The sequence below is a fragment of the Diabrotica undecimpunctata genome, chromosome 1, assembly GCF_040954645.1.
Source record: "Diabrotica undecimpunctata isolate CICGRU chromosome 1, icDiaUnde3, whole genome shotgun sequence".
Taxonomy (NCBI): domain Eukaryota; kingdom Metazoa; phylum Arthropoda; class Insecta; order Coleoptera; family Chrysomelidae; genus Diabrotica; species Diabrotica undecimpunctata.
The window spans coordinates 193,593,382-193,619,439 of record NC_092803.1 but is presented as its reverse complement, the minus strand read 5'-3'; the positions used below and the strand labels follow the sequence as shown (position 1 = coordinate 193,619,439).

General features: G+C 31.7%; 2 protein-coding genes across 2 annotated transcripts in view; one reads left to right on the top strand and one right to left on the bottom strand.

The window, feature by feature from the left end:
* The window catches only part of LOC140432810 (uncharacterized), a 153,281-nt gene that overhangs the window by 90,185 nt on the left and 37,038 nt on the right, over positions 1–26,058 (bottom strand). The window contains exon 2 of the mRNA XM_072520928.1: positions 25,251–25,331. The gene's annotated coding sequence lies outside the window, so the exon portion shown is untranslated. The remainder of the gene's footprint in view (positions 1–25,250; positions 25,332–26,058) is intronic.
* On the top strand, positions 17,146–17,676 carry LOC140436850 (uncharacterized). The gene has a single exon (XM_072525993.1). The coding sequence runs from the start codon at positions 17,146–17,148 to the stop codon at positions 17,674–17,676; it is 531 nt and encodes a 176-aa protein (XP_072382094.1).

Sequence of the window (26,058 nt, the reverse complement as noted above, 5' to 3'; positions counted from 1 at the left end):
TATTTTAGCGAATTTCGGTAACCACATGATTTTAATGTATTTTATCTTAATTAATCTGAATAAACTTGAAAGCGACAACATTTTTGAATGGATAATGAATTTATTCCATTTGGCTTTTACACACTGTATGTAATTGCATGTAACTATGTGACCTGATAAATTTTGTGAAAGATTTTTATCACACTTTTACAGAATAAAATGGAAAATATTCCCGATGCGGCTCTGATACCCATGACAAGAATCATTAATGGAGAAACAAAATATAACGGAAGTCACGTAGTCCAGCTTCTATACGGAAAGTGTAGTGGAGTGTAATAATAAAAAAGTGTCAGGTTTTTAAAGGAGGAAAGATAAGTCAACCCGAAAATGTGCAGACGGAAGTCTCTTTTGTTTAGGTCAAAAGTGTATTCGTAATACATTTGGGGTTAGAAATATCAACTATCATTTTATAGGAGGATATAGATTAAAGTTAAAAAAAGGGAAATTAATCTAGTTAATTATATTTTATTTAAATATTACAACCAAACAATATAACGATGTGAATCTAATAAAAAACTATTTTAAAAAAATAAACTTTTTTTCCGGGGGGTGCGCCAGGAGGGTTTGGACAATTTTTTAATAAACAATATGATGTGGACAATACATACTTGAGGTAATGTGTCCAAACGAATAAATACAAAAATATTACAAAAGGTTTATATTTGCCAAAGGAAACTTAAGATGTCAATGAAACAAACAAAATATTTATTATTAAAATAAACTGTACTGGAAAAGATCAATGTAAAAATATATCTTGTCTTTATATCTGGCACTTTAATCTGTCAAAGGATTTGGTAACCTTACAATTACTTCTTCGTATGTTACAAATGCTGGAGGCTCTACACTAACTATAAACCGGTTGGAAACAACTTGCTTTTTTAAAAATTTCACGTTGTATCCATCTACAACAACTTGTTCAATTTTGGGAGCATAATGTCGAACCGATTTTTTCCAAACACCTTACAAACCACGAAACTATCAATTCGAAGTGTAGTAAGGTTCTCATCCTCATCCTTATCATTTTCCAAATCTAAATATGAGTCTTTGTAAATCACTTCTTCATCGGAAAAATATTTGGTAATTACTTTTTTTATACTATCTCTATTTCTTTTTCCATTAATTTGTGGTGTCTTTTTTCAATTTCTTTATTGCTAGTGCATTGCGTTCTGGAGTATCAGTTGCTATTATGATTGTTATTTTTACTGGACTTTTCTAGTTATTTTTCTTTCTGAAGCTTTCGGGTATGGTTTTATTTGGGACGGAGATAAGTAATCTTTCTTGTGCTCGCTTTGAACTAGAGTGACAATGCAGAGAGGCTGAATTGCGATGACACCTCCACATTTTAAATTAAAAATCCACTTGATAAAGAAACATTGAGGTCTTTTAATGTTGAAGAAACCATTCTGTCTGTTACCAACGAGCATAGAAAGTCTTCTTGACCAAAACTATTTTTATCCAATGGCCAAATTTCAGTGCGACGAAATCCAGAATTTATGTTGAAAGGAGTTGCAGATCAATCCCAAGCTTTCGTACATATTGGTGCAAGGTCATAAATTAATATCGCCTTTATTGGATGAGTGGGCATCTAGTAATCTACTCTTGATTGAAAAACCTTTCAGATGGTCTAAAAACAGTCCTATCTAATGATTGCAATTTGTTAGATGTGGGAGTGAAAGAGTTAGAATTGTAATTCCATTATTTTTGCAGTAATAAATAGCAGAAAGAGATAAGTAGGATTTATGATTATCAATTAATAAAATAACTTGGCGTACAAAATGCTCTAAAACTTTAAAAAAATTATCACTGGTCAACCATCCAGATGAATGCACTAAACCGGTTGCACCATACTCTTCTGGAATACCATTTAGCATTCTATATTTGTCAAATTTTTTCCTTGAAAACACCTACACTGGTGGAAGTTCTGTTCCATATGCTCCAATATTACCCAATTGAGTAATCAGTTCTGTTCTCTAACGCGACACTACTTTACCAACTTGATGCTGCCTTTAGTAGCAACTACTTTTTGAGTTTTTTGAAATGTGGTTACGCCCGTCTTGTCGAAATTAAATATGTCTGATCCAGTGAAGCTGTGCCTTTTTAAATCTCCCCTAAATTAACTTGAAATTTACCGACTGTTTATTGAAACTAAAAATTCTCTCTAAGCTTGTAATCTGCGCAGTTCGTAAGGATAGTTCAGATTGTGGAATTAAAAATCCTGCAAACTAGTCCTTTGATTTGTTTACTTTTCAAGGCTTTGGAAATTTAACTTCGTTTTTTTTTGGCAAATTCGTATGCTAATCTGTGAGTCGCTTCTGGAGTTAAACCATGGTACATGTTAGAACATCTCTTAAGGTACAACGCAAGCAAGGATTCCATTTCATTAGAGAACACTTGGCATGTGACAAAATATGAAGAGAATGTCGTATTGTTGATTCCTACGTCTTAAGCTTTCTTTACATATAAAGCTCGTGTTGATTTTTTAACTTCATGCTGTTGAACGCTTTTTCCGATAGAAAACTTTGCAGATAAAACATTAGCTATTGCTCTTCGAATGGCTTCTTCGGGAAATAGTCCTTCGGTTAGTCGCTTATATTTATACGGTATATTTTCTGTAACAATTTTATAAATTAGGGAGGGGTTTGTACACTTTTGGGAGGATTTGGTCAGGTTTCCATACCCTCGCTCAAGACAGTTAAGATAAGTAAATACAAAATTTCTTAAAGCATCTTTATATGTCGTAAAAATAACTACAAACTTTTATTATTTAGGCTAACCTAATATTAATACTCAATCGGTATCCAAATACAAACAAAACCATAAAAACACAGTTTCAAATTGCTAAATATTATAACAACAGCATCAAAAATTTCGAAAATGGCCGAGCATCAAATCAAAGTACCTGTCGACTTGGCGTGTAGACAGAGACTAAGAATACAGAAATGCACTTCAAGTTATATTTGCGGTTACGCTTGTTATCTAGTGAAATGGGAACTATGACAGTGTCCAATGCCTCCCGCTGTCCAAACCCTCCCGACGCTTCCTACCTACGTTGGCGATCACCATTGTCAAGGCTTCTCGATCTTCCGTCACATGGAATAATTATTCTGCATTTGATATCTAAATAAATTTATTATTATTTTTTAGCCAAGAAATCTGATTTCTTTTTTCACCTCTCCGACCTCTTATTTTGCTTTTAAGATTTATTTTTAGTATAGTGTATTGATTTCCCCTGAATATATTGGTACGTTTTCCTGTGGGATTAGGAATTAAGTGAAGTGAACTTAGTTTTATCATTATCACCGTTTAGCCTTTTGCATCCAAAGTTGAACATAGGCCTTCCCTTTCTTTCAATTCTGCTGGTATTAAGCTTACTGCAACTAATTCTTAGAGATTCTTTTGACAACGTAAACGTTATTTAGCTGACTTTATTTCTAAATTCTATTGATTCCAAATACACTATTAATCATCGCCTACAATAATATGAGTATCGCTTAGATACCAAAGATAGCTAGCGAACTCACGAATGCTAAATCAGCGCTTTAACACCAGATTCTAGAAAACTGAAGAAAAAGTTTTCGAACTCTACTGACAAAGTGGTTAGTTCGGGTTCTAGAATTACTTTTACGCCAGGGCCGAAATTAGACCGTTGCCACTCATAACATTGCACTCTTTTTTTGGGCTGTACGCCCCGAACATTACCTAAGTGAACTAGGCTGGTGGATTGTGCCCTTTACAAGGACAGCGTCTCTCTAGGTAGACAACCTTTGGCTTACTTCGTGGTATCAGTTGCACCGTATATACAAAGTCTTTTATCTTCTTAGTAACCAGGTACAGTCCCTCTGATGGTCGCTGCAACTTGAGACTTAGATCTTTCCTTCTGATTAGTTGGTAGAGCCAAACTGCATTACCTTTCTTGAAATTAACAGGAGTGGATCTCTGATCAAACTTAACTTTCATTTTCGGCTTTATCTCTTGATTAATCAATAACATTGCTGGAGTGTAACCACTTGAAACATTAGGTTTAGTGTTGATAGTCAGTGAAGGCGTTTTGTTTATTTAAAAAATAAATTGTTACACAATATACTATAGTCCTTTTCCATCATATTGATAGCACATTATGTATGCAAATCCCCAACAGGTCAAAAAACCGTAGACGTCACCCTATACTTGTTTTGAAATAAATAAAAAAAATAATATTTTAAGATGCCGTCAACAATTCATTATCTGTTAAAAAATCTTCTGTAAAATAAGTATCCACTAATCTCACTATATCTTTTTTGTGCGTAAAAAACGTCGGTATATATGCCACACGATTATTGTTAATTATACACGGGTGATTAACGAGAGAATTCAATGTTTCACGAAATAAATTAATGTAAAAAGTAATTTAAAGGTGATTATTGTTTTCTATACAAGTTATCGCCTGACACAAAAAGAATACCTTTTTTGAACGATTACCTGGAATTACTAATAAGGCTTTACTAATGGTAGTTTAAGTAGTTTTTATGCCACATTACAGCTTATGCCAATAATATAAATTAGAAATTGTTCGTATCTTCCATTTAGTTTGTAGATGTACATTGTTCATGTCTTACCTACCTACGTTTTTGGTGTCGATATTTTGTTATTTGCATTTAAAAATGACGTCGACAACAGGTTTTATCCCGGTTAAGTGTAGTTTTAAAGGTGCCTTCAGTCTAAGAGAGAAAAATATAATATCAAATGTACACGATGCACTTGTACATCAACGCTATATTGTTCTGAAGCTATTTTCTTGTGGCATTTTAAATTAATTACTATTTAACTGGGAATAAGCCACAATTAAAGGTTAAAATACGTTTATTGACGTTTCAATTTCCACTTCGGAAATCGTTCTCAAAATACAAACATTAGTAAATTAAACAAAATTTGTTTAATTTACTAATGTTTGTATTTTGAGAACGATTTCCGAAGTGGAAATTGAAACGTCAATAAACGTATTTTAACCTTTAATTGTGGCTTATTCCCAGTTAAATAGTAATTTACATCAACGCTCTTTAAGTAATGTTCGTGAAATTGTTAACATGTGTTCAAATTTGACAGGGGTTGGAGAAGCAACAATTTATAGATTCCTAAAAGAAAGAAAAGGAGGAACTGTTTCATCTCCCAAGAAGAGTGGAGGGAGTAAACCCTTGGAAATTGAAGAAATACATAAAAACATGAAAAGTTCCCGTCAGGCATTTATCGAAGGTGTATCTACTGGAATAAACAATATTCCCGTTGGAAAAGGACGCAGACTCATAATAACCCATATTGGAAACGAATACGGTTTTGTCAATGGTGGATTATTAAGTTTTGCCTTAAAATAAACTAAAGATTACCGCGAGGAAATGACTGCTGACGTTTATGAAGAATATTTTAAGCAAATGTTGGATTTAATTCCAAAAAATTCTGTCATAGTCATGGATAATGCTAGTTACCATTGAAGACTATCAGAAAAATTGCCAACAACGGCATGGAAAAAAGGATGGAAGGATAATCGAATGGTTGGATAAACACGCAATTGAGTACAAGGAGAATTCGACAAAAAAGGAATTATTATCTATTGTAAGGCAACATAAAGCAGCTTATAAAAAATATATAATTGATGAAATGGCATTAAACCGTGATGTAATTATTTTACGTTTACCCCCATACCACTGTGATAAAAAATCCGATAGAAAATATATGGTCTCAAGTAAAGGGTGAAGTCGGACGCAACAACAAAACTTTTAAATTAGAAGACTTACAACAAATATTAGAACATTCCTTATCAAAATTAACTCCAGAAAATGGGAAAAATGCTGTTAGTCATGTTCACAAGGAAGAAAATAAAATGTGGAATTTGGATATGTGGAATATGACTGATGCAATACTGGAAGCGGTAATAATTAACATTTTGTCTTTGAAGATTCATTACATTCTGAAGAAAGCAGTGAATCTGAAATGGAATTTGATTAAAAAAATATTCATTTTTTTACAAATCGGCCCCTGTTACGGCCACAAATTATTTTATATATAACCAATAAAATAAACATCTTACATTTCTTGCAAATTCATTAGTATCTCCATCACTCCGACACTGGCAACTTTATTTAGGGATTAGTAACCCTCAAAACTATTGTATTCTATTCTGCTTCAACCTTTATACCTGGCGGTCATACTCAATTTAAAATTGTTTTCCTATATACTTCTGTAAACTTGTTGATAAATATCTATTTTTCATTGAGTCACCCGTATCAACAGTTTAGGGATTTGCATATATAATGTGCTATCAATATGATGAAAATGGACTATAAATAATTAACAATTTAATTTGAATGTTTTGCTGTTTGTCATTAAAATGATTTAAATATAATTTTTCTAACTAGGTTTTTTTCCAGAGATTTCCTTTTAACAATAAAAAATAAATTTATTCTAAAATAAACGAGCACGCCAGTGTTTTAGTAAATATTATACCTTCAAGTAGGTCTTTAGGACACCTGATTATTATACCAAGTATAAAAGGCTGCGGAGTCTATTTATTATATGTCATTGATTGTACCCAACATGACAGAGATCAAAATCAACTATACATCAAATTCAAGCACATGGGCAGATTCTAGAAAAGTCACTAGAATATAACATAGATACACACTATCTCTTCGTCGACTTCAAAGGAGCCTCTGACAGTGTTAAAAGAACTGCATTATATAATGCAATGATAGACTTTGTTTGGGATCACACCGAAGTTGGTTAAGTTGACCCAACTAACAATGCAAAACGTAAGCTTGTGCGTTAGAATTGAAGGAGAAAACTCTACATGCTTTAACGTTAATGATGGTCAAATACAGGGGGAGGCTTTGGAGTGTCTCCTCTTTATTGTTGCCTTGGAAAAGGCAACCAGAAAATTAAATATTAGAATGAATGTTACTATTTTTAATAAAACCATGAGAAACATGGTGTAGTGTTTTACAAAGCTTGCGGAGCAATGTCTTATGAGTCTACACCATGTCTTATGAGATTTATGAGGAGCATTTATGAAACTTGGATGTATACTGAGTAATTATTTTAAAAATTTACAACTAAGGATTTAATTTGTTACATGTAAATATACTGTATTACTATATGGATGTGAAATATGGATCATGAAGGATAATATGATGGACAATTTAGGATGTGACTCAGGTATATGATAAAGTATGGCAAAGACGCCATAACTATAAACTAAGACTATATTTACCAAAACGATACTCTCAAATACTTGGAAAGATATTTCAGAAATAAACAGGAAGATACATACACGGAACTGAAAGAAATTACAGCAGGGATGCCACAAAGAAGTGTCTTTACCTTTTGTATACGTGTTATATTATTGTTTTAGAAAATAATACAATTGCAACATTTACCGATGATACTGCTATCATAGCAATATACAAAACCAGCGAGGAAGCGACAGAAAAATTACACAGATGATAATCAAATATATACTCCAGGGAAATAAGCAAAAAATAGACCATATTCGTGACACTCAATAATCCAGGTCGCTGACAATTTTTTTAGTTATTGTAGACCTTATAGGAAGAAAACCGACTTGTTTCCTGCCTTGAATTTATAGCCGTTTTTTAATTATTAACAATTTAATGCAAAAAACGCGATTTTTTCTATGATTATTAATGATACTAGGTATTAAAAAAATAGATTTTTGGAAGAAAATTATTTTTTCACGAATTGTTTAAACAAACTAGACCATTTATTAATTAATTAATATATAAACAAATTACATATTTGTAATGTACGTAGAAATTACATACATATTAAAAAAGGGTGATCAAAATCCATTGAGTAGATCCGGAGATATAGAAAATTTTGTTAGTTTAAAATTGTTTGTTCGGTATTTAAACGCCATGGATTTGTGGGTTCTTCCTAGTCACTATTTGAACTACATTTTTGAAAATTCGTAGAGGGTCCTGTAAAAGTGCAATGTTTGTGCAAATTTTTTAACAAAAAATACAAATCCCATTCTTTAACATGGCGTCAATAAGGTTCCCTAATTATTATAGGTAATCAAATTAGCTGTGAATTAACAAAAAAACATGGCTAACTTTGGCCCAAATTAACCTAGGCCAAATTTTTTTATTTAAAAATTTGGGTGAAAATACTAGCTTTTCGAGTGTAAAAAAAGATTTTTTCTAGAGACAATGTTTTTAAAGTTATTCTAAATGTTTATAAACTACATAATTTCAAAAATTTGACATCAGGATTTTTGACTATAATAAATTATTTTTTTATTTTTTTTAATGCATATTGATAGTATAAGTCTTTTACTTTCATTTGTCACCCTCAGAACCTATCCTTACTCTATCTTTATTATTTTCTATCTATGTTGTTATTGTAAAAAAAAGGTCTCTGAGATAAACAAATACAATAACTTTTAAACTAATTAATATATCGGTCCCAAATTTTGAGGGTTTGTTAAGTACCCCAATATCCAACTTTGAGTGGAACTATAAAGTTTAAAGTTTAAGTTTACTAAAAGTTTTTAATAAATATCAATTGTCACTTAGTTTGAAGTTTGCGAAGCAACAAATTGACTTTTTAAGTTTCAAAAATCGGCATTTTGAAGCTTTGTCAATATTCTAAAAAATAAAATTTTGTAATTTTATGTCATTTATTTAGCTTTCTAATGGAGTGCAAAAAATCGAAAAAATCGCGTTTTTTTTGCATTAAATTGTTAATCATTAAAAAACGGCTCCGAACTTTAGGCAGGAAACAGATAGGTTTTCTTTTTATAGGTCTACAATAACTAAAAAAGTTGTCAGCTACCTGGATTATTGAGTGTCACGAGAAAATCCTTATTACCCTGGACTAATATGACTGGACAAGCAAGTGACGAAACAAACTTCATATATTATGTAAACTTTACTAACAAAAACGTTTAAAATAAATGTTCCAATAACTATAAATAATCAAATTCCATATTCAAATACTGCAAAATATTTGGGTATTGTCCAATAAATATAAATAATCAAATTCCATATTCAAATACTGCAAAATATTTGGGTATTACTCTTTAATAAGCCCTAATAATGTTATTTAACATTATTTATGAGAGAGTGTATATTTCTTACCTACCTGTCGGAGAGAATCCAGAAGCTATCGACAAAGACAGCCTGTACTGACCGAGAGAGAGTAACATTTAGCAGAACTTTGAGATTTTTTAAAAAGTTTTTATCAAATAACTGCTTTGTGTTACACTTTATGTTAAAAATAAAAACAGATTCGGAAAGTGGTCATTAATTTATTAATTTATTAATAAATTAGTGGTTTATTAATTTACAACCAAATAGTGCACTAGAACTTTTTAAGACCTTTCATATAAAAAAAGAATCATCTCAATATCTGCCACAGTTTTTGCGTTATTTGATATAAACTTTTACATTGGAATAGCTATGCCCAGAATCGCGAGGAACGGCCTTAAAAGAGATAAATAAAGGCCTACAACGCTCTCCGATATAATCACTGAAGGTATCATTTGTACATCTAAGTTAGCTTATTTTTTCAAAGTGGCTTATTTTACAAATATGCACTGCATATACAAATTACGTATAACTCTATTTATTTAATGCAGCTGTTTAATGTGAGATTGTACGCAAACAAAAAGCATGAGCTCCTCACTACTGTGTAGTTAGACATTACTTACATGACAACATTTTTAATACGACAGGTTATTTTAATCTAACCCACAAAACCCCGACAACACACAGTTGCTAACAGAACAAACTTCATATATTATATAATTTCTGAGTGGTTTAATTCCCAGAACTACAGTTGTAGGGTTTCCTGTATAAAATATCACAAACTGGTTTTAGAAATGGCGTGCAAGCAGTGTATTAAATGTAGCAAGCTGGAACTGTCACAGCATTTTACGTTTTTATGGAAACCTTACGATGGCAGCTTAATATTAAAACCGTATTTAAAATAATATTTGCAATATATTTATTCGCTTTAATAGTGAAACCTTTGTAGAACAAAATAATCGAATATTTTAAAATTAACTTTAATTATAACAGATTTTCATTTGAAAGGTATCTAATCTTGTTAAAATTGATAAAAGAACAAGCATCGTTTTATAAATTTTCCGAAACTGTATTTTAGAAATATTTTAAAGTCTACACTTTAACAAAATTTAGTCATTAACTTTAAAAAACGAACCAAACTTTCACAGCATTTTACGTTTTTATTAATATCGTTTAATAATTTATTAAAATGGTTTTCCGTCGACCGTCCATTTATGATCAATTTTAACACCCTCAAAATTATTGATTAATGACCCCTAATAATTAATGATTTTCTATTAATGAACGATTTTATTATAGGCAACACAACATACATTGTTTGCATAAATTAATTAAACGCTCTGTGATTGGCAGTGACCTGTGGTGTAGGCAACCAAACATGTACCTATTTATATCCCCAGTAAAAAATTAATTTAAAATGAAGTAGCCGCTGGTAGTACTATCTGTCATTGTATGTCATTATTTACTTTATTGTTTAAAATTTTGTGTATTTGAAAAATCAAAGGATGGATATTGACGAAGAGTTTAATTTAACTCCACCAGAATTTAACTTCTTCTATCACAGAATTTACAGAGGTCCAAGAAGACTTAAATATGTCAAAATGCTATACAGCAGATAAGCATTTATCAATATCTTCCTTTAATTTCAGTAAATGTACCATTTCCAATATTAATATTTACTATAATAAAACTACCACTAAGGAAACTTTGAATAAAGTCAATGAAAGCTGAAAAAATTGTTGTTTATCGTTAAGTAAATAAATATTTTAACGAAGATAATATCTTTATTTCTGAAAAGTACGGTCGACGGAAAAGTTTTGTAACGAACTCGTGAATTAAAATGGCGATTAACAATCTCGAACATTAACGCTCTCGCTTCGCTCACGCGTTAAAATATCTCAATTGTTAATCGCCCTTATTAATACACTTGTTGGTTAAATAACTATTAAGCGTTCTATTTCCTCTACAATAAATAAAAGCAGACCTTGATCTATATTAATGTTTCCAACTGCAATCCACTTTATCTTTGAAATGTTGATTTTAAGGCCTCTCAGATAACTTGCTTCACTGACGTCGGGAGCTTTTGTAAATTTAATGCAAAAACGGCTATACTGTTAGCGTATCTGATGTTATTGATTACTTCTTTGCCTAGTCTTACTTCCTCTTGTCTTCTATCCAAAGCCTTCCTAAAGATTTCTTCAAAGTATAGATGAAAAAGACTAGGTGACAAAACACAATACTCCACCTACTACAGGTCCTATCGTGTTCACTATAATAAACTACATAACATACAAATCGAGCTGACACTAATTTGACACACCAAAAAATGTTAAACCTCTTGTGATAAATAAAGCTCGGATTTATAGGCAACAAAAATTGAATAAAAAGGCGCCTATATAGGCAAAGATTTTTATTAAAAAAGGCAGGAATATTAACATTAAGGCAAAATATAGGCAATAAAGGCACATAACTTATTATTTATTGTACAAAGTGAATTAACGTAATATTAACTTAAGGCAGGTATATTTACACATCATAATCCTAACATTAGTATAAATAAACTAGTAACTAAATAACTGTAAATTAATAATTAAACATTGTTAACACTTAAAATTTTATCATTAATAGAAACAACTAAATGTTTTTTAATATTTTCGGTCTTAAAACTATGTCTTAGATCACTTAAAATTAATTTGTACATTGAAAACGAACGTTCGACATCGACAGATGTAATTGGAGCATATTTCAGAGCGAATAATAAATCTGGTATAATTTGAAATTCCTCGGAAAATGTCCCATTCAAAACTTTAGCAACATTAGATAAAAACGAAACACCTTCATTCTTGTCGAAAATATATTTCATTTTTGTTTAAATTAATTGACCGTTACTTCCAGGTGCCGATTTAATTTTGGTCTTTAAATTATCTATTAATTTTACTGACTCACATAAATTTATCTCTTGTTTTTGTAATAAGGTAATTGTGGTAACTATTAATTTATAATTGTCATTGATATAAGCGAGTTCCTGTTTCAATTTGGGATTTTTTAATATTTTTTTTTGCTTCTCGAATGGCTTCGGAAATATCATTATCAAATTCTGACATAACTACTTCTATTTCATTGCAGTGTTCAAAGTAAAAAAAAAACTGCTTCGAGCCAGGTTCCCCACCTTGTAATTACTGGTTTAGGTGGCAAAGGGACACCGGGAAGTCTTTCTTTATATATTTGCACCCTCAACGGAGCCTTTACAAAAACTTTTTTCATAAAATTTATAAAATTATTTACCAACGGAAACAGATTTCTTATTTCTTCAGCAATTCTATTTACTCCGTGGGCTACACAAGTGCAATGAATTAAATTAGGATAAAAAATCTTTAAATTAACAGCAGCTTTTAACATATATGCCGCAGCATCTGAAAGCATTAAAACTATTTTATTCACTGGTATAGCGTTGGGTAAAAAGAAATTTGTTAAACTGTCTTGTATAAATCGACTTATTGTTAAATTGTTTGTTTTTTCCAATTCTTTAAAAGCAACTAAATAAGGTTTTCTCGCAAAGTTTCCGTTTAAAATTCCAATCATTAAATTAGCTATATACCTGCCGCATACATCTATCGTTTCATCCACGATAATATACAAAAAATTGCCTTCTAACTCCCGCTTAATTTTTGAAATACATTCCACATAACATTTTTCCACAGTATGTTTTCTCAATGTACTCTCGTCCGGTAAGGATTTATTAAGATATTTTTCAAAAAAGCATTTAAAACTAGGGTTATTAACTTTATATAGGGGAATGTTGGATGCAATCATCATCTGGCATAAATCAAATTTAAATGCGTCTTCCTCCTTTTTTTTTGAACTACTTAAACTATCCCGCAGAGATATTTGGGCTAACTTAGAGGAATTTAATTTTTCCAAATTACGTTTATGAAGTGGGGTTCCATAATGCTGGTCAATAAAGTACTTTTTTCTACTTGAAATCTGAGAATTAAAAAAATAATAATTAGAATTCTAAAACCGCTTTAGAATTTAGTTATGTTGTGAGGCGAGAAAAAAAGAGAAAAAATAAAACTTACCGATTTGCCGCATGGTTTATAAAATGCTCCATCTCCTTCTAGAGAAAGTTCCGAATAAGGTGCGATCCATAGCCTTAATTTAGATGTCATCTTATCACACAAATGTCTAAAACGTTTTAAAACGTTTTCTTTGCTTTTCGGTATACGCAACAAAACTAAACTAGGATATATCAATTTGTGACTAAACTCTGATACAGTAACCGACTGTACAACTGATAATAAACTAATAAAGCTTAGGGATTTCCAAATAGTTAACCCTCAAGTCTCGATCAGGTACATTTTCCTAGAAATCTGTTATATAAACAAACCATTGATATTTTATTATTGACCCAAAATTTTATTATAGAATGGTTTAGTAATAGAATAATATCATGGGTAGTATCATGAAATTTTAAAAAGGCACAAATAGGCGGAATTTACGAAAAAAGGCAAAAAGTGCAAAAAACAATTATAATAGGCAAAATAGGCGAAAAAGGTGTTTTGCCTATAATCCGAGCTTTAGTGATAAAAATAGTTTTCTTCACAAAATGTTTTTGTAAATTTAATTATGGCAATCTAATAATAAACATTATTCGAAAATATTATCATTTTTATATTTAACCTTTAAATTTTTTTTGCTTTTCCTTGTATTATTATCTAAAAAATGTAAATTGTATTACAATTACTGTGGTTTATTTCCAAAAAGTATAATATATTTATTATAATATTGTTTGCTTTAGCTTTGAAATATTGGAGAAAAATGGATTGAACAGTACTATATAGGTAAAAAATAAACAAATATAATTTTAATAACAATGTAAATAAATTAAAATTCGAACAATTATTTCATAGAATATTTTATTTCGCCATAATTTTTATCTCCTGTTTAACGAGTATATGTATGGCCATGTAGATGCAATCATTGACCTGGGTTAAATTCAAAATTTTGAAAGGTTGCCAGCATACTCGTATCTACATGCCGACCTATTCGTCTGTGTAGAATTAGGTCGGAGTGATTTCAATTTGTTTGGCTGACTCATGGAAGAATGCTAAAAAGTATGATTGAATTTTTATAAAATTTTTATCAAGGTAAAAGGCGTATACTAAATAATATTGGCAAATTGTATAAAATCCTAAATAAAATACTAAATAATCGTGTGATAATTTTATAAATAACCTATTTAAAGTGTAACAGTGCTCTCGTGTGGTGTTTCGCGGACTCGTGTAAATTACACAGTGATCGGCAGTTTAGATATAAAAATTTTGCGCCAAAACTTTGGCTAGATCTTAACTTAGTTATAGAGCTAAGTTATAGTTATGAGCTTTATCGACTTAGAGAAAGCATACGATAGCGTGCCCAGGAAACAACTATGGGAAGCAATGAGAAAAATGAGCGTTAGAGAGAAATGGGTGAATATAACACAAAGACTGTATAAAGAAACACAAGTGTAAATAAAGTTAGGTAATGAAATAACAAAAACAATCACCGCAACAAAAGGCTTCAAACAGGGATGTGGTCTCTCACCTACACTTTTTAACATATACATATAGATCAGGCTTTGAAAAGATGGTATAGAAAATGCGGAACAATGGGCATACCAGTACAAGAGAATATATTACATTCACTACTTTTCGCAGATGATCAAGACCGAATACTTATGTATTGGACCCGAGGTTGCAGATTTGAACTTAAGTTTGGAAGAAGAGACTATTAAGAGTTGTAAGGCTTTTAAGTATTTAGGGTCAATGATTAGCCGAGATGGTACTTGTATGAAAGATATAGAAATGAAAATAGCACGGAGAAAACAAGCCACAAGAGCACTTCATGGAGTGATATGGAACAACACTCTAACCAAAGAAAACAAAAAGAGGATCTTTCAAAGCATAGTGATGAATATTACTCTATATGGAGCGGAAGTATAGCCAACAACAATAACAATACGAAATAAAATAGGAACAGTTGAACTGGACTTTACGAGAAGATGTATACAAATCACAAGAGCGGATAGAATAAGAACGGAGGAAATATGGAACAGAATGAAAGTAAAATGCTCAATTACAAAAAAGTTGGAAAACAGAGCACTGCAGTGGTACGGGCATGTACAAAGAATGCCAGAGCATGGGTGGCGGAAAAGAATATTAAACTGGGACCCACCGGGAAGAAGACGGAGAGGAAGACCTGCTACAAGATGGAAAACATACGTCGGAAATACTATGATAAATAGAGACCTCAGAGAAGGTGACTGGGAGAATAGAGTGCTGTGGAGGACGAAAACGGCGAACTCATAATGGGAAAAGCCGAAGAAGAAGAAGAAGAAGACTTGGTACGCTCTAAATGGTAGTAAGATCGTCATCCTAATTTGTGCAACAAACCTTCCGTTTTTTTCTACCAAATATTATCCGCGACTTAAACGCATACAATATCTTACATAAATTTGTCATTCAGTTTTTCTTTGTCTCCAAGAAACTAATTTTAATACAACTAATATTCTTTATCCTAAGTCCTTTGAAGAATACCACTTCATTAGGGCGAACTGCTTCAGAGCTAGTGGAGGTGCATCAATATTTGAGTTCATTGAAATTTGCTCAACAATACTACATTTAACAACGAATCTTGAGGCAATTGCCATAACTATATATCAAACTAATAAACTTACCATATGCCCCTTATATATTCTTCCAAATCATTCTCTAAAAGAAAAAGAGCTCCTAGACCTTATATTCTAACTTTCACAGCCATTTATAGAAGCCTTTTACAGAAGACTTCAATGCACATAACAGTATGTGGGGTTCCCAATAAACATTTGGACGCGGTAAAGTTGTTGAAAATATCATTAACTTTGACTAACACAAACTCTTGACTTTTTACCACAGGATCTAATACTCCTTTTATTGTTTCCTCTGGATCTTTATATGCTGTAGATCTTAGTATAAGTGACCCTAAATCTGCATCTTTTGTAACCTGGCAAACAGCTGATGATTTTTTTGACAGCACCATTGAAAAAATCCACTGTTATACCAATTCAAGCCAAATCAGCCAACTATTTTTCCACCATCTAACAGGCTCATCTTCCTTACATGCACTGTGTAAGCTAATGAAAAAAACGGATGTGGCAGTCCAGTGGGACTGCCGGTAGAAGTTACACTTCTATACACGCATTTGCCGTTACAAATTTATTGGGAGTCAATCTGCACAATCATTACATATGTAATGCTATAGGTAAGACATAGCAGAAAGAGAAACAGAATTAATAACAACTTACTAACAATTAATAAACAACATTTGACCTGTAATAGGAGTATAGTAAATGAAGGATTGAATCAATATTTTATTGAAAATGTATATTTTTATTTTCATATATGTATGAAAGGAGTTGAATGCAAAAATTTTTTTACACATACTCTGCAATAAAATTCATTGTTTATTTTGTTATTAATATAAAAATACAATACAATACACTGCAACATAATTTAATATAATAATACAATACAAATTAAAATGCAATATGTAATAATATTAATCAAAAAGTCCTCCCCTACTGGGAATCGAACCCCGGTCTCCCGCGTTACAGGCGGGGATACTGACTACTATACTACCGAGGACATGACACAAACTTATTTCAAAATTGACAGTTCTGGGTCATACAGTGATTTATTGAGATTATTATTTTGAAATACAAAAGACTAATATATTTATGAACATTTAATAAATAATACAAAACATATCACATAAATAATAATATTAATAAATATTTTATTATATATAATATTATATGTATATATGGGTATAATATATATAATATTAAATATATATACAAAAGGAACATTTTTATATTCGAGAGAGGAAGAGAGAGAAAATATATCTTCTGTCTCTCTCTTACTCATTATCTTACATAATGTAATGATTTCACAGATTCACTCCCATACAAATTTTCAACGTGGAGCGCGCGTATAGAATTATAACTTCAAAAATGATTAACAAACGTCTTCTATGGCATTTTGAAAAACACAAAATTATTCCAAAGGAACATTCTGGCTACCAAAGACAGCGTTCCATAAAAGATAATGTGGTACTACTCCAAACCTATATCTCTAACGCAATTAATAGTCAACAAGATTTGATAGCAACTATCTTTGATATAGCAGGCGCATGTGATTCTATCAACGCAATCGTTGACAAACTTTCTCAATGTATCATTACTGGCAACATATACGCATTTATAAAAAACTTCCTAAGATCTTCGTTCAGAGTTCCTGTCAATAACTTCCTTTCTCCTCCACACGTCCAAAATAATGGAGTTCCTCAAGGTTCAGTTTTTAGCAAGTTAAGCCAAAATGTTGCTCCACCAATCAAATGCGTATTATATGCCGATGACCTAATAATATACTGTCATGGTAAATCCAAGGTAACTACTAGTAAAATTCTGCAATTGGCAGTAAATGACCTACAAAACAAATTAGCTTCTCTAGGACTTCCCTCTCCCACTCTCCAAAGTCATTAAATTTAGCAGAAGAATTAGTTGTTCCTTTAGCCCTGAAATCACTATGAACAACTTCAAATTACCTGTTGTTGTTAATTGCAAAATATTAGGACTGATATTTGATTAGATTAAGATTATCCTGGAAACAACAGATTCAGGGACTTAAAGAAGTTTGCCTTAAAAGGTTAAATTTAATTAAAACACTCTCATATTATCATTGAAGCGCGGAAGAAACCACGTTACTGAAAGTTTACTTTTGGAACATGCTTTAATTGTAAACCAGAATTTTGTCATTTCTTTACTTTCTCTTCCAGTATTTTCGTTTTCCAAGTTTTCTTAGGTCTGTTTATTTTCCGTCGAATCAGAGGATTGCATTCCAGCTGGCAACGCCATCTGGGGTCTACGGAGTGTATAGCTTAGCCTTCTCCATTTTCTTCGCCTTATTTTCTTAGTGATATATTATTAGTTGGTTTGTTTCCATCAATTTGTATTCGAGGATTGATTAGTTTATAATATACAAATAGTTTTTCCCAATGCTCTGTTCATGAAATCTTGTAATTGGTGTACAGTCTACACCAGCGGTGTAGTGTTATTTTCAAATAATTCTTTGTTGATATCTGATTATGCTGTAATGGGGTGATCATTGAAAAATAAATAAAAATAAAAAATAAAGTAGATCGGCCTAGCAGTTTATTCATAATAGAGAATATTAAGATAGAAGATCAATAATTGGGATTGGTCGATTTATTATTATTTAATATGTACTTTTTGCTAAGATATGCAAATAATTTTAATTCTGGTATAAAAATTTATTTTTTTAAAAAACCTTTACGGTGTAACATTTTTATTCATTTTTTTTTCAATCTTGCATTGCGGTCACTTACGGTTTTTAAATATTGTGCTCTACATCATTTTATCATAACGAATACGTATAATTGAGGTATAAATTCTAGTTTGGAAAGCTGCATATCTTGTTTCTTGGCAAAGGGCATTCCGTAAAAGGTAAAAACAGCTTATTCGCATGCCTTTAGTGTTTTCCCTCATTAATTTTAATTTTAAGAGAGACAAAGTATGAAGTAAAATGAACGTATGTAGGAAACATGTTCAATTAGTTTATAGTCCACATCATCGTTCATATAATCTCACGCTAGGTATAACTTTAAATTAAAATTATATATAAACACAACGGTTGACCTATTTATTACAGCCACCTGGTAAAATTAAAGTTTTGGTTCAGTAATTGTTTACTCTTAAACTGCAAAATATATCTTCTTCTTTCGTTGTTATCCCTTTAAATATTTCTCATGCATTGATTTAAGTCTGCGCTACCCAAATTTAGCCATTGCCTCAGGTTAAATGCTCAAGCTTATACATATGATAGTGATCATTTCCCAATACTTATTATAAACCATATTTTTTTCTTATCGGGTCCCATATTATATTATTTAAAATTCAAAAATGCAAATTGGCAAAAATGTTCTGAACATTTCAATAAAAATATTTCCAATTTAGAAATATCAAGCGATATAAACTCGACTATAAAGCAGTTTAATCAACTTATCTTAAAGGCTGCTTAGAAATTTAATGGTAAATCTAAGTCTGTTAACGGTCGACGTCCTGTACCGTGGTGGAATGAATGTTATGATACAGAAATCCGTAAAAGTAAATCAGCTGAAAACCGATACAAAAAGCAATAAACACCGGAAAATAAAGAAAACATTTTTGGGAAAAGCTATCAAGGCCACTTATCGAATCAACAGTATACCATCCATTTTCTTCTTCTTCTTCTTCTTAAGGTGCCTTCTCCATTACTGAAGGTTGGCTATAACTACATCAAATTGCTCTCTATCTTGAGCTGTTCTTAGTATCGAATGTGTGTCCATGCCTGTCCAGTCTCTTACATTCTTCAACCAGGAGCATTTTCTTCTTCCTGTACCTCTTCTTCCTTCCACTTTCCCTTTCATTATAAGTCGTAGGAAGTTGTATTTTTCTCCCCTGTAAATATGTCCTAGATAACTCGTTTTTTTGTTTTTTACATAATTTAGGAGTTCTCTCTCAGTACCCATTCTTCTTAGCACCTCGTTGTGGGTCACGTGTGCTGTCCAAGAGATCTTCAGCATCCTTCGAAAAACCCACATCTCAAAGGCTTCTATACGCCTCATACTTGTAATTCCGAGTGTTTCCACTCTGTATAGCAATATGGAATAAATAAACGTTTTTACAAATTGTATCGGATATCCAACGATAACGTAGAGTTTATTAGGAATTTTTTCATTCGTTGAAATGCGGACCTAGCATATTCTATGCAAGCACGTATTATGACCTCGTGGTCAAGATCGTTTGTTATCCAGCAACCAAGATACTGGAATCTTTGTACTGGTTCTATATGTTTGTTATAGATACAAATATTAATGTCGACATTTGATGCACGTGTAACAGCCATTACTTTTGTTTTATTTGTGTTTATATTTAGTCTTACGCTATCTCCCTCTCTGGTTATAACAACGAAAGTCGTTGTAATCCCTCAGCACTGTCCGCGTAATGACGGTGTCGTCTGCGTATCTTAAGTTGCTTACGTATTCTCCGTTGATTTCTATTCCTTCAATTCCTTCAATATTTTCGAGGGTATTTTGAAAGATCTTTTCGGAATATATATTGAATAACAGTGGAGAAAGTACACAGTCCTGACAAACTCCTCTGTTTATTGGCAACTCTGCTGTCAGACGATTGTCTATTTTTATCGACGCCATTTGATCCCAATATAGTTTTTTAATAAGTGCTACAGTGTTATGGTCTATACCATGTTGTGTTAGGGTTTCGATGAGGTCTGTGTGTTTTACTCGATCAAACGCTTTTTCGTAGTCGATAAAACAGAGAAACACGTCTTTTCGCTGATCTCAGCATTTTTGTAGTAATATCTGGAGGCCTGGAGGCCAAATAATGTCTCCCTTATACCAAGCCCCTTACGAAATTTAAATTGATTGTCATTCAGGTTTGTTTCGCATTCTCTGTATATTCGTTGATGTACAATTTTGAGTAAAATTTTCAGAAAATGGCTCATCAGGCTAATTAATCTGAACTGTGAGCATCTATTTGCTTTATTTTTCTTGGGTATAGGTATAAATATCGATCTAAGCCAGTCTTCTAGGAAGATTCCAGTGGTATATATTTTGTTAAATAATAGTGTTAACGTCTGAAGATTTTCTTCATTGATAAGCTTTATCATCTCTACGTATATTTCATCTGGTCCTGAGGCTTTTCGTGGCTTTGCCATATTGATTGTTTTTGTAACTTCCGATGTTAATATATCAAGTATTGTTTCTTGTACTTTATTCATTTGTGGTTCTGTTCTCTCGTCATCAAACAGATCTTTGATGTATTTTTTTCAGATATCTTCTACATTTTCTGGACTAGATACTATTTGGTTGTTATCATCTACTAAAGTTGTTGTAGTGATTTTTTTTTTTCATATTTGTGACTTCCTTAATCTTTTTGTATGCATTAAAGTAGTCATGCTTTTTTAGTAAATCTCCGAGTTTCTCACAGTTGCTGCTCATCCATTCTTCTTTGGCTTTCCTGATTTTGTTTCGGATGATTTTCTGGGTTTCTTTATATTTTTCTTCATTGGGATTTTTGTAAGATTTTCTTATGTCCATCAGTTCTAGGAATTCGTTTGTCATCCATGTATTTTTTGTTTTTCAGATAATGTCTGTAGTTGTTATCTTTGTATAGTTGTGATTGTTGTTTTGAAAGTGTGCCAAATACTTTCTATTGTTTCTTAAACATTATTGTTATTTTTTCTTATTATTTTTATTGTTTCTTACCCATTTTCTTAAAGACAAAGGATCCACCGAACAAAACTGCATTCGTTCGTTTAAAGTTCAAAATAATTCCTTAAACCTTGCCTTTCCAACTGCCTCTGTACAGAGCATTTATGCTCTTTTAGGAGAACCATCGGTACATCACGTCCGCACGTGTCGCTTATAATATTTCAAAACAAATTCTAACATATTCGCTATACTAAAAAACTATATTACGAAAGAATTAAATTCATACTTCAAAAGCTAAACACTAATTTTCCAAATGTTTTCTTCTCCGATATTAAATACCCTGCGAGTCTTTACTGGTCGGTTTACCAATCTCCGGCTGGCCGTATTTCGATAAATCCAGTACATACAATTCCCTCACTAGGCTAAAGTTTGAAGCCCTCTTAGAAAAGTACCTATACCACCATAAAATCTACACAGGAATCTGAAAAAAGACTGAAAGCATCAATCATTTCCTCAGAAAACAATCTTCTTTTTCGTTTACCCCCAGTATATAGCACACATTCAGCTAAGCTTTACGCTATATACCGTGCTGTGAAACTTTTTAATGAGATGATTAAAAGCTGACAAAATACCTGATCATAACAAATTCTCTTAGCTCTCCTAACTCATTAGAACATTTTGTCAAAACATCCTTTTGAAAAGTTACTAAAATATTCAGAAATCAAGGGATCATCAACATGGGAGTAGAATTCAGTTTTTGTGGGTACTCTTACACGTTGGAATAACGGAGAACGAAGAAGCTGTCAGGACTGCACGACAGGCAATTTTAAGCATTTATTCGGAGCCTATATACAAGTGTGTTTCCAGTTATTTAAAAGCTTATTTTGAAAATAAAGTGTTGTGCTTGTTGCGAAATGGGTGGTCTCAAACTAATTGTAAGCTGAATTAAATCAAAAATATTGTTTCTCAGTGGATTTCATCCTCACTTAACAGGCGTGAACAAATTGTGCTTGTGAGTTTACGTCTAGGATATACCAAGTTACGTATAGCAGTCTGATTTTTAACAGCAGCAATAAAGAGTTCTGTATCCACGTTGAAATCCATCGCGCGGTCAATGCCGCTTGCAAGTTGCTTGTTATTATAGTAGCTTGCACGCCGCGGCTCTGCCCGAGTGTCCGCTGCCTAATTACAACTCATGTACTGCTGACCTGCCAACATCGAGCTTTAGGCTAGCCCTACACTTGCGATTTGTAGTCGAGCGATTGTTTAGTCGTAAAAATTAAACACATTGTTTCATATACAAATCAATCCATTTGCGACTAAATATTCACAGCGATTAACAAAACGCAACCTGTCTTATTTTTACCGCGACGCGATAGATGCCGACTATAACGAATCACACGGAAAAGCATAGACATGCATCCACTTTCGATTGTTTACTACAGACAACTAGGAATATGCTGGAAATGTTGGAGACATTTTGAGTACTACTGATTCAGATCAGTTCATTTATCAAAGCTATTTTTTGACATGAGTTATTATTGAAAAAAAATTTCAGGATGCTCACATAAATCTTCAAATAACATGTAAAACTGCCCAGGAAAAAATATTTGATTTGTTAACGGATGAATCTAATAACGACGCTTTCGTGGTCTACTTTTCGACCAAAGCAAAAGAGACACAAGTAGTTTCGATATCCATTGGAAAACTGATGTAATTCAGCGATTTATAAATCGCAGGGGAGGCCCCCTCTAGATTTTTTACGACAGCGATTTTTTTGTCGCCGTGACTACAATCGCAAGTGGAGAACTGCCCTTAGAGTTACTTCTGAATAGAAATATTATTTAAAAAAATTAAATAAATTACCATGGTAAAAGAAGATGGGTTAAAACTTTATGTTCTAATAATGCAAAAGTAACTTTTTATTACAGAATATTTCTTCTTCCACTTAGTTGTTTAATTGTTAAGATATTGTTCTTTTCTTTCAGAGGAAATAAAATTTTTACTGCTTAAGATGAATGGTATGATTGTTAAAGACAATCAATTAAATACAAACATAAATAGGAACCCTCTACATAAAATAAAAGAACAAAATAAGGTTTAAAATATATCCGAATAAAGTAGATTTTAAAATAATGACACTGTTTTTCTTCGTTTAAAACGGAGTAAGATGTACATTTGTTGCAACGGATATTTATTGTCATATGATTCTCAGCTTAACCAATAATCTGACGTAAAATACACTGTTTTAATTAGTTTAAGATTACCAACAACTCTTTGAATTCTAATTTTAGCTTAACAGAATACTATATGTACGCTTTTTGTACGGAGAAAACAACTGACTCGAAACAATATAATACGTTTGTCTGATGCCGAAAATAAATCGTGCCAATTAAAAGGACTAAATATAATTTCAGCAAATTTTATACAAAAAAAAATGTGCAATTGAAAAAAAAAAATAATAACGAAAATTAACAAAGGTAAATTGTATACTTGATTAAGTTTAATTAATATATTAAATTATATTCTCTACTTCAAGGCTACTTGATAGCAGTACGTAGTTTTCGAAAATAAATAGTAAAGCAATAGTTAAATGTAAAAAGATCTTGACTATCTCGCGGGATTCTTCGATTTTATACAGAAAATATGCATGAAAGGATACCTAGTTTATCAAAGAAAATAAATATACTAATAAAAAGCTTTGGTGTTGGGTTTTGTTAGCCCTTTCTTACACTTTTTAGACTCCTTCCGGTCTCCGATTAATTCTTTCAGTCCTCTCCGTTCTTTTCCTCTGTTCAGAGTAATAATTTAACTTTTGCTTTAACATTTTAAAAATTTTAAGTTCAGATTTAATTTTGTTACTTCCTGCACATTCTGATGTGATATAAGGACAGACATAAATCTTGGAAATTCAGATCAAACTCATTTTACATGTGCTTGATTTGAATTTAGTTTAATGCCAAATGTGATATTAAAAATATAATTAAACAAGTAAAGACGATAATGTTTTAATAACTATTTTAATAACTATCTAACGATACTAGATTTTTGTTTTTGATACAGGGCAGCGACAGCCGCTTATACGTATTTCGACCTCTTTAGGTCTCAAAATTCAGTACCGTCATTATGTTTTATTACTTTACTTCGCTTGGAGTACCAGAAACTGAATTCACCACGAGTTTTGACCATGATGAATGGCATGTGGAATGCAATTTTAGATTCCCTTGCCGAGTAATTTATCAAGCTGTTTGCTTCGCAAGTTTTAGGAAACACAGTGGGAAAAATTTGAATTCGGTTTCGCCAGGTAGACATCGTTTGATTTCTCTTTTTGTTTTTAGATGGCGTAGTAACGTCCGTATATAGTTATTTTGATAACTATTGTCTAGGACGGGAGAGATTTTTGTTTTGGTTCAGAGCAGTGGCTATACCGTTCTAAGGAGACCTAAAGAGGTCGAAATACGTATAAGCGGCTGTCACTGTCCTGTATCAAAACAAAAATCTAATACTGTCATTATGTTTTATATTTCAATTACTAGTATTGCTGACGCCGTTGTTAATATAAGTCGAAGCCCGGCCAAGGCCAATTGTGCATATGTTAAGTCTTATAATAAATTAAAAAGCACAGGACGCCTATCTTTTGGGGAAAAGGCAACATAAAAATTGAGTTATGCTAATGAAGCGCGAGCTACTATTGTCACCATAACGACACAATAATATCAAATAAAAATTTTATGTTTAAATAAGTGGTTTGATATCAGCAACGGACACAACATTAGTAATTCTAAAATATATAGTTTAATTAAATATAGAAATTAGAAAACTTACGTGGTCCATCTCTTCGAAACAAATTCACGAGTTCGGATTTTCGGAACTTATGTCGTCACTGACGAATAAACTGCAACTGGTCTGAAATAAAAATTAATAACTATTAATTTATAAGTTAAATATTTTTATATTTTCAATTTTCTGTATTAAAAATTGCATTATTATTTTCGAAACAAATTTGTCGAATGTAAATATTATCTTTATTTAATATTATCAAGATTGATCAATAATACACTTATTGTTATTTATAGGATGCCCAATCTATTTTAAATATAATAATCGCGGAAAAACGGACTGCAAAATATTTCGGTAAACGTTATTTTAAAACAGTTGCGCTAGTTGGCAAGTCTTCCGATTTTTTTTTTCTCCTAGAATAATGACCTAGTGATACCTATACTTTTCCTTGTTTCTCATAATATGTCCAAATTTGACATCATGAGAACCCTTTAATAAGTCGTATTGTTTTAAACAAAAATTGGCCAAAATCTGTTTGTATTTATACAGACGCATCTAAAAGTTCAAAGGGTACTGGTTGTACCTTTTATATTCCAGATATTTGTATATTTTAGAAATGTATAAAAAATAAACGTTCTGTGGAAAACAATTAAAGAACAAATGAACAATGTAACAGAAAAACATCTAAAAGTAACACCTAAAAATAACAAACAGGAATGGATGACAGAAGAGATTTTACAATTAATGAACAAACGAAGAGAATCTAAAGGAAAAAATGACAAGGACGGAGAATACAAAAGACTAAAGAGAATAATTCGAAAAAAAAAATACCCGAAGCAAAAGAGAAATGGCT